The 10,747-nt window shown below is 35.1% G+C and overlaps 1 protein-coding gene across 1 annotated transcript in view; it reads right to left on the bottom strand.

Moving 5' to 3' along the window:
* si:dkey-233k19.3 (dynein axonemal heavy chain 11) overlaps positions 1-4,085 on the bottom strand; it is an 87,453-nt gene extending 83,368 nt beyond the window's left edge. Inside the window, exons 1-8 of the mRNA XM_067393228.1 lie at positions 3,870-4,085; positions 3,589-3,726; positions 3,161-3,357; positions 2,350-2,539; positions 2,170-2,269; positions 1,865-2,076; positions 633-866; positions 326-493 (exon numbers count right to left, since the gene is read on the bottom strand). Coding sequence (XP_067249329.1) covers positions 326-493; positions 633-866; positions 1,865-2,076; positions 2,170-2,269; positions 2,350-2,539; positions 3,161-3,357; positions 3,589-3,726; positions 3,870-4,085 — 1,455 coding nt within the window. The remainder of the gene's footprint in view (positions 1-325; positions 494-632; positions 867-1,864; positions 2,077-2,169; positions 2,270-2,349; positions 2,540-3,160; positions 3,358-3,588; positions 3,727-3,869) is intronic.
* Positions 4,086-10,747: the final 6,662 nt, after the last annotated feature.

The raw sequence follows: 10,747 nt of genomic DNA, 5'->3' as shown, positions 1-10,747 counted from the left end.
AATGTGAATAGACTGTGACCAACTGTATTCATCGCCTGACAATATCCACCGAACCGTGATGTCGGTAGCATGACCATTCAGGATGAATACATGTACACCCCTAATAGCAACAGTGAGAGTTATATCTGCTATTGCATCAAACACTCACATATCACGTTATCTACACTGACAGATTCAGTGAGGCATTATCATCATACTACCAGACATCAAGCCGTTTAAGCTAACATGGCAAATGTGTGTTTCTATATGACTTACTGTGAGTGTTGTTATCTAATGGCTGATTCTAATCTATCTGAAGCAAGGAATAAATTCCATAAAACCATACCTGAGAAGTCAAATCGAGTGGATTGTATTCTTGATCCCTTATAACTTTGCAGAGCTGTAGAAACTCTGTATGAAGCCGAGAGACCTGCTCAGTGTAAACTCTTCCTCTGAGACCCCCAAAAACCAGCTTTTCCAACCTTTTAAACTCCAGCATAGTGGAGAAAAAGGCCTGGAAAACATTTTTCAAAATGTTACTGTCCCAAAACAAATGGTAATGTAAAAAGAACATTATTACTCACATAAAATAATACTGAATGGTGACTGAAAATTAAAGTATATATTATTTCCTCACAAGATGTACTGCTTACCTTCAACTGCAAAACACGAGCCAAGAAGCCATCAAATCGAGTAAAAGCAAGAGCCGAAGGGAAATCCCAGCACTTTGGTGTAGAGTAATGACTGGCCACAGCAGTCACCTTCTGTCTGTATGTCTTGAATGTTTCCCTGACACATCTGAAAACTCCCACCACAGTCTGTAACTTCTCCAAAGCATCTTCAGTCTCTGCTCTTAGCAGCTCTTCTGCACTGAGATATGAAGTGGCCTAGTTCGAGGAAAGATCAATATTTTGGTTACAAGAAGAACATTTTAATCTCTCTTCTAACAATAACCATTGCCAAAAATATAAGGAACATTACATTCGCTGAGTGTAAGGAACTGACCAAGTGATACATGGTTGCTCTTCCAAATTGATTGATTGATTGATTGATTGATTGATTGATTGATTGATTGATTGATTGATTGATTGATTGATTGATTGATTGATTGATTGACACATAGGAATGTCCATGACAAAAAATGTATTATTTTCTTTTAAATCAAAATTTTTTATGCATTTTGGCCATTCATTTACACGACAACAGTGTTTTGGTGGCCTGAAAACACAAACTTTTGAAAACGGTATTCAAAGTGCAAGTTTTTGAAAACAATACAGTTATTGTCTCCATGTAAACTACAAAATCGCACATTTGTGAAAACGGTGACATCATACACATGCGCATTACATGTTCAGTCAATAGGCAAATAAGTGACAGCACCAACTACTGGCCGGCATGTATAATACAGCATTTTTAGTGAGAACGAGGATCGTTTTGACAACGTTGTCGTCTGTATGTGAAAAGCACAAAGGAAAAACTTTTCCAATTTTGGTACATTGTTGTCATTTAAACATATCCTAAAACACATGTCGCAAGTTCTTACAGCTTCATTTTTTGTATTCATGTTGGTTTGATACTATTTGCAAGAATATTTTTAATTTAATGACTCTTTAGACATTATTACATATACATAACATATTTTACTTACACGTTGAATACATGTGAGTGAACATATTTTAATAAATATTCAAATATATTTTTAATTTATATTTCTACAAAGTATCATGAATTATTTATTCATAAATATAAATGAATTTTTAGGGAGACGTGCCACGTGACATTTCCCAACCGAAACTGGTTGCACCACATGACTTTTATTTGGAAGACAAACGTTTTTTAATAATACACACTAAGCATATTCGAAGACTTGTCACATATGTCATACCTGTTGAATGAGCAGGTTGCAGAGCTCCTGCAGCAGAGCAACAATGCGTGCAGGTGAACGATAGAAAGAACAGTGAGTCCAGACCAGAAATATAAGATGAAAGACTGGTGGAATGAGTTTATGGAAGTATGAGAACTCATCCTCCTCCAATTGAGAAAGCAATGATCCAAGAGGCTGAAGGTGAAGATCTATAGCTCTGGCTTCCTGCAAAGCTGAGGGACAAATACACATAAATTATTAGTAGAACAAACAGTAGAAAATTTAACTGCATTTATCAGATGTGGTGGGAACATCACATGCCTTACCATCAAAAACAGCCTCTATCAAAGCTCTGAATGATGGGAAATAAGCGCTGTCTATGATTTCCAGAATCCTCATCATTTTCTGAACACAAGGTTTCTGTAGCTGGGATTTACAAAGACTTAGTACATTATCAAACACTCCTGCTTGCTTATACACTGTAAAATGCTTGTTGCAGGACAAACCTGTTCATGAATATTCTGTATGTTTGTTTTCCTGGACCTCCAGAAGTCAAGTTCAGCTTTTGGTCCAGGGTTCAACCCCTTCACAATCAATTCAGCAGAGTCTGCTCTTAAGACTTTATGGATCATGTGCGTCCAGCTGATGACCATGGTCTCGACTGCGTATATCATAGCTCTGTTACGACTGTCGTGCCTTATTTGCAAATGAGAAATTGATTTGTGTTTTAGACTAAATGAAGACAATTGATGCTTTTTAATCTTACTCTTATGTGCTTGAAAATGAATAAATCAGATCACTGAAAGAAAACAAACATATAAGTTGATTCGAGGCCAAAACCAAGAATTAGTTAAAACACACTATTGTTCAAAGTTTGGGGTTGATAAGTTTTAAAAAAAACATTTATGTTCACCAAAGCTCCATTTATTTGATCAAAAATACAATCAAATAGTAATATTGTGAAATATTTTTACAATTTAAAATGTTTTCTATTTTAATATATTTTAAAATGTAATTTATTTCTGATGACAAAGTGTCATGTGATCAGTCTAATATGCTGAATTATTTATTATTCTCAATGTTGAAAATTTGTGCTGTTTTAATATTTTTTGTGAAAACCTTGATTTTTTTTAATGGACTCTATAATAAAAGAAAGCATTTATTAGAAATGTTTAACTTTACTGTCATTTTTTATCAATTTAATGCATCCTTGCAAAACAAAAATATTAATTTCTTTTTAAAAAAATCTTACCGACCACAAGCTTTTGAACAGAACTGTAAATTGTATTGCAAAAAATAAATTAAAAATAATCATACAGTGTGAATGTTGCCTCTTGACATTGGTCTATCCATTCTCCGATGGCGGGAATGGGAAGAACGGTTTTGCCATAATACTGTCCTCTCACCACGGTGACCTTGCTTTGCAAATTCTCAATGTGTTGCGACACATCCTGTGATATTACCTTCGGCCACATTTGATGATTCTTCTTGTTCGAGAGAAGCGGCAGATAGACCTTGATGCAAAACATTGACAAATTTTACAGGCATTTAACACTTGACTGGAAATTATTATACATTCAAATTGCATACTTCTCTTTCACTTCTGTTAAAAAAGAAGAAAATAAAACATTCCACATTTGAGGGTGGGCGTACCTGCTAATATTCCATTTCATTGTGTATTTATTTACTTTTTTTGACAGCAAATCAAACAGTTGTGTACCTGAGAGTCTACAAGCGTTCATTACCTTCTCCATGGTGTCTGACAGCTGTGGCAGAAAGGAGGGTGACAGCACCCCAAAGAGTAAAGAACTCCTATAGTTTTGTGGGAGGATGGGGGCATTTCCTTTTTTGAGAATGTAAACTTCCCTGTCTTTATGACAAGCCTAAAGTGTACATATAAAACAACGGGTTATTGTTGCCGTATAATAGCTATTAAAGGAGCACACCTGTGATTTTGCATGCACTGAAGGGCCTATATTAATATCAGACAGAAATGTAAACACACAAGGCCTTTTTGGTCACTTACCTCTGCAGAAACAGCGAGAGCACTGGACGCTGTCACGCTGAAAAATAACAGTCTAATACGCGTTTCGAAAAACGCTGTAAAAAGTATTTTATTTTTTTCAACGTTGACAAACTTTTCCCACGTATCAGTTTTGAGTCTGAGCATGCGGCAAAGTGTCTCGCCTAAATACTTCACCCTGAGGTCTTCAGAAAAAGCTGTTTCTTCCTCTTCTGACATGTTTGTCGTCCTTGTGGAACAGACGCAAACACTCCAAAACTTGACGCGTGTTTTCTATCTAAAGCATGAGGAACGCGAGCAGTGTCACGTGTTTACATATTTCGTTTCATGCACGCTGAAGAGATTTAATTCAGAGACAGTGCAAAAAGAGGCGGTACAGCGTCCAGTTTCCTTGGTTACCGTCTAACATGCTGTATGCACCCCCATCCGGCCACACGCTTTGATTCTGCCCAAAAAGTTTGTCCCATTTGTCAGCATCAGTGTTGGGCTCGTTACTCAATAAAAATGTAATTTATTACCCGTTACTAGTTACTCCTTTCAAAAGTAATATTATTACTTTCTGGCAACAGTAATTAGTTACACTACTGGTTATATTACTTTCCCTTCAAGACTCACAGAAGCTGTAATTGTGTATCTTCCCCTTAAAATGCTTCTAAAATATTACTAAAAACATATTTCTGCCTCATCATTTGACCAAAATCCACACTGGATCTCAGTCAGAAGTTATTACAAACACTCAGTGATTGAAAGAGACTTTTAAGTAAAAGTGTTGTATTAATCTCAATAATTGTCATGTGTAGCTTGAAGCTAATTATAGCTTCAACTAACACAATGGTGTTCAGGTCATCTTTTCTCCTGACAAAATAAATGTAATGGCAATTTGTCCATCTGCTGAATGCAAGCTTTTCCATATTCCAAGCTTGCCTGCTGCACTGACTTCATAAGTCGGGAATATTATAAAAATAAATCTAGGAATTATTGGATTGTTGGATTTCAAATCAGTAGAAGTTGAAGCATCAAAAGTAACTGAGTAACAAGCTGTTTAATAGATGGTAACTGTTATATTATTACTGAAATCATATTAGTAATTAGTTACACTACTAGTTACTGCAAAACGTAATATTATTACTGTAACTACACTGTGTGCAGAATTATTAGGCAAGTTGATTTTCTGATCATATTTTTTTCCAAGCACATTTTACCAATTCCAATCCACATCAATCTTAATAACTACTATTAATATTGTTTTTAATCATTTATAAGTGATATATAATTGTTCATGAAGGCTGGAAATGAAGAATGCCCTATATTCAGGTGTCCAGAATTATTAGGCAGGTTTTCTTTTACAGATAAAATGAGCCAAAAAAGAGATTTAACTCAGACTGAAAAGTCAAAAATTAATAAATAATACTAGAAATTGCAAAGTTAAAGCATGACCATTGGACAGTGAAATGCTCATTGGGTCAGCGGGGTCATACAAAAACAGCTGGAGAAGAAAAGACACGTTAACTGCAAAATAATTAAGAATCAAGGTGAAGAATTAAGTGTGAAACCATCAGGAACCCTTTAGTCTCCAGCACCACCATTTCCCAGTACTGAAACCTACCTGGAGTCTTCAGAAGTGTGAGGTGTCAGGATCTCAGAGACTTAGGTTAGGTGAAGAATCCTAAAAAATGACCCTCTCTTAATAAGAATCACAAGCTGAAGTGTTATAAAATACATGAAGACTGGGTTTTTATAGGCCTTATAGACAGACAGCTTGAGAGTGACTCCTGAAGGACCAGCACCACATCCTCTTGTACCACTGTTTGAAGAATTTATCTTCCAGAATCTGGCAGTAAGTTTTGGAAGATCATTTAGTCCATCTCTGCAAGATGGACATTTCAGGATAAGAGATGGACTAAAAGTGAACTCCCACACCTTACTGCCAGATTCTGGAAGATAAATTTTTCAAACAGTGGTACAAGAGGATGTGGTGCTGGTCCTTCAGGAGTCACTCTCAAGCTGTCTGTCTATAAGGCCTATAAAAACCCAGTCTTCATGTATTTTATAACACTTCAGCTTGTGATTCTTATTAAGAGAGGGTCATTTTTTAGGATTCTTCACCTAACCTAAGTCTCTGAGATCCTGACACCTCATACTTCTGAAGACTCCAGGTAGGTTTCAGGGAAATGGTGGCACTGGAGACTAAAGGGTTCCTGATGGTTTCACACTTAATTCTTCACCTTAATTCTTAATTATTTTGCAGTTAATGTGTCTTTTCTTCTCCAGCTGTTTTTGTATGACCCCGCTGACCCAATGAGCATTTCACTGTCCAATGGTCATGCTTTAACTTTGCAATTTCTAGTATTACATTAGTATTGCGTCCTTCTCATGAGTATTTAATAATTTTTGACTTTTCAGTCTGAGTTAAATCTCTTTTTTGGCTCATTTTATCTGTAAAAGAAAACCTGCCTAATAATTCTGCACACCTGAATATAGGGCATTCTTCATTTCCAGCCTTCATGAACAATTATATATCACTTATAAATGATTAAAAACAATATTAATAGTAGTTATTAAGTTTGATGTGGATTGGAATTGGTAAAATGTGCTTGGAAAAAAAATATGATCAGAAAATCAACTTGCCTAATAATTCTGCACACAGTGTAGTTACTGCCTAACACTGGCATCATTAAATAAATAAAGTAATTTGCTATGATTTTGAAGGAAAACAAACTTGCGCACTTCTATGAACGTTTCAATATGAACTATGAACATCCAAAGAATTCTAGTTGTGAGCCCGTTACATTATTACGAATTTATTGATTCACACTCTTCCACCATTCCAAGCTGGATTCCAATAACTTTAATTAATTGAAAAATGAATTGTTTTAATTTAATGCTATAAGAGGCGGGTATCAAACTCAACCACATAAATTATAAATAAATAAATAATAAAGCCAATTGGATGAAAGAAAGGGAGTGAGAGATGAATAGTTAGTTTACATGAGGGTGTCGACTCAATTAATTCTTAATTTTTCTAACTATCCTTTGATGTTTTGATTATAGACTACAGATTTTGAATAAGAGACAAGTACATCACAATTGGGTAAAGTTGGTTTTATATTCGCACTTTCGGACTTATAAATAAATGTGCAATAAATTAATGTTTGCGAAAATTTTAAGCAGCGACATGACATTGACAACCAACGATTGTCAACTTACAACATTTTTCACAGTCGATCAAAATAGGCAAGTATTGTTTTAATGGCATATTTACTTGTGAATGTCCACTGAATGTCCAATGTAGTGTGATTAACAAGGCTATTGAATACGGATGTCCGAATGTGCGAATATAAAACCATCTTTACCCAAGTGTACATCAGATGTCACAATATCCACTGCAAATTTCTTTTCTTTTTTCATCCAGTACATTAAAGGGATAGTTCACCCAAAAATGAAAATTCTATCATCATTTACTCACCCTCAAGTTGTTCAAAATCTGTACAATTTCCTTTGTTCTGTTGAATACGAAGGAAGATATTTTGAAGAATGTGTTAAACTGAACAGTTTTGGGGCACCATTGACTTCCATAGTAGTTTTTTTTCCTACTATGGAAGTCAATGGTGCCCCAAAGTGGCCTGGTTACAAACGTTCTTCAAAATATCTTCCCTTGTGTTCGACAGAACAAAGAAATTTATACGGATTTGGAACAACCCGAGGTTGAGTGAATGATGATAGAATTTTCATTTTTGGGTGAACTATCCCTTTAAGATGAGGAAATAACAAGAATGACTCAACTTAGGATGCATGTTTATTGTGACATTTCTTAAAAAATAAACTGATATTCTTAAGAATTCAAGTTGTATCACTGTTAGAAATTCTAACTGATATATTGTTAATAATTCAAATATTAGTATTTAAAAAAAGCACATTTGATTTTAAATTATTGAATAATAATTACTGCATGTCTCACACACCTCCATTGTCGCACAACTGAAGATTGACTGTTCACAAGTTGTGTAACTGTAAGGTATGTTAAATGAATTCTTCAGAAGGCCTCTGCTGACTTTCACGTGAGTGCACCAATAATGCCCTCTAGGGGCCTGGACCATTGAAACACACTAATGAGCGCTGACTGCTGTCGAAACCAGACGTGCTGTGCCTGATCACATTGCTTGATGAGCGCTGGAAGGTCCTTACAATTCTGCCCTCCTTTTGGGAACTGTTTCCCACATAATTGGTAGTTTCTAACTAAATCTTAAGGTACATATTTAAGAATGAGGAGTCAGTGTAAAAACAAGCGGAGATAATAATCAGTAAATATATTGCACTTTTGCGTCTCTTATAATTGCTAGCTTCAAAATGATTATGCGTAGCCTATTATAAACCGTGTTTTATATTTAATACAGAGCGAGAGAGAGAGATTTTATTAGGTTTCGACGTTATATTCTTTCACTTAAACCTTACCCTACATAATTCAGATTATTTTATTTGTTTATATAGGCCTATTCGCTATAGTTTAGTATGCAGTGAACTAGGAAGATTTCCAGTAATTTTCAGACATAGTCAGTGTTTAAGTCAAGTGCTCTGAGACTTCGTGCCGAAGCACGTCACATACTTCCAATGGAAGTCACTCGCTCCTGGCGTTAGCACTCTTGGAAACCATGGGAATGTCGTTTGAACTGAACAGAATGCGATATCCGGCCACATGCGGCCTTCCTATGAGTGGCCCTGCGGTGTTATGCAAGCTTCATAAAAGAACAAATTTGTTATCCTCCACCCGAGGGCATGTGTTGATGGATACGTCCTCCCAGGGGTCGAGAGGAAGTAACCATTCAACAGCCGCTGCTTATCTTGCTTTACTTGTTTTAAGTGTTCCTCACTTAAGATATGACAGACTGAAGTGCTCCACTTGGAAGGTAATAAACGCCTTTTTTATTTATTTGGATGGCGAGTAGCCACGGATTCCCTTCTTTACTGAACAAATTGTCTGCTGTTCAAGTTAGGCTACTACATGATATACTGTATCTGGAACATTCCCTTGAGGCTGGAAAGGATTTCCAGGAGTTTCAGATTTGAATAAATAAAACTGCAGGAGCATATTATTAGCACATGCTAACATGATGCATAATGTTATTAACTTCATAGGCCGTTTGTTTATGTAGGGAGAGTGTGTAGAGAAGGATTTTGAGCATTCCCACAGGAAAAGCCTTAGCCACAGATGTCTAGTGGCTTTATCCTTTTTAATAAACCCCCCAAAAGACTGGTGGTACCCTATTGACCTTAAAGAAGATTAAAACAGGATACTATTTCTCATAAACCAAGTGCATTATCACACATATAGTGTCCAATATAGTATCCAACCTATCAATTTATTCACCTTTAACATGATTGTTTTTAACCTGATGAAACAGTTTAGTAGTAGTAATAATAAAATCTTAATATATAAGCTACATATAAGAATATAATATATATATATATATATATATATATATATATATATATATATATATATATATATAATTTTGTTTTTATATTTTTAATTTATTTTATTTTTATTTTTTTATGTATATGCAGATGCCCTAGACCCCTCTGCCAGCTCCCCCCTTTGGGATGACAGAGTGCGGGGTGCAGGGTCTGTGGCGTTGAAGCGTTTTGTCTGAGATTTCTCAGGGGCCTGTGTGGCATTAGTCTATACGTGGCCTTTTGATTCCTTAATCCCAGCGCAGGCAGCCCAACACTGGCAGCCGATGAGATATTCCTCTCACAGCTCGTGATTTACGACCTTGCAGCCCGGCACTTAGTACAGAGAGATCACAGGTGCTTCTGAGGCCAGTATAAAAGTTTTAATATGCACACCCTGTGATCTCGACACATTCTGCACACTGGCTTTACTGCCCAAAGAGGACGGGTCAATAAATGCTTAAAAAATTCATCCAACGCTGCAAAGTAGACTCGGCTATCCGACCGTAGATGAAAAGTCTGTTTTAAAAGTATAAAGAAATCTTACTCTAAAGTGTTCGCTGAATGAAAAAGATCTCAAATAACTCTTCTGGCTTGGACATGTTTTTCCGATGTGTAATTTAAATCATTGTTATGATAAGCTGTTATAAGTTCTCAGGTACAATAACAGGTTTCTGATTATTTAAACAAGGAAATACTCAACAAGAAATATTTTTTTTAATTTTTTATTTACAGAATGTTAACAAAACATTAAACCTCATAATGGAGTAAAAACTGACAAAAAAGACTATTCTAAACATTTAAACTGATCAATTCTTTTTTCACCAACTCATTTTATTTTTCACCTTTAACATTTTTACACCTAAACAATATTTTAGAAAGCTGTGGAATCAATTAAATATACCTTATTAAGTAAATGGAATAAAAAAATATTTGGAATAACTATATTTGGTACCATGACAAATAAAACCGAGTAAACCCAACATGTTAAGGTAACTCAAAGTATTTGAGTAAACCAGTATTTTTAAGTATTGTGAACTTATTTCATTTGAATCCACTAAACATAGCAGCTAACAATTAGTAAGAATTAGGGCACACATATGTGCTAATAATGTAAATAATAATGCTAATAAATGTGCTAATAAGTAATAATTAGTAAATTAATAAATAATTACTATCACTGCAATGGAACACACATACTTATTGCTTTTAATATAAAGCAACATGTAGTTTAAATAGTCTTAATGTCTCTTGACCTGTCCTCAAATCTATAACCAAAATCTCACTAATAGTCCAACAATCAAAATTGACTTTAGGCATTTGTTGTGGTAACTCAAACAAGCACTTAAATTATATTTTATTAAGATAGCCTAGTTATTTATTATTGTCACATTTACAAAGCCACTAAATTATGTTTAAGTGTGTATATTTAT

The sequence above is a fragment of the Chanodichthys erythropterus genome, chromosome 2, assembly GCF_024489055.1.
Source record: "Chanodichthys erythropterus isolate Z2021 chromosome 2, ASM2448905v1, whole genome shotgun sequence".
In the NCBI taxonomy this organism is placed as follows: domain Eukaryota; kingdom Metazoa; phylum Chordata; class Actinopteri; order Cypriniformes; family Xenocyprididae; genus Chanodichthys; species Chanodichthys erythropterus.
Note: the sequence above shows the minus strand (reverse complement) of the source record. Positions and strands in the feature narration are given on the sequence as shown.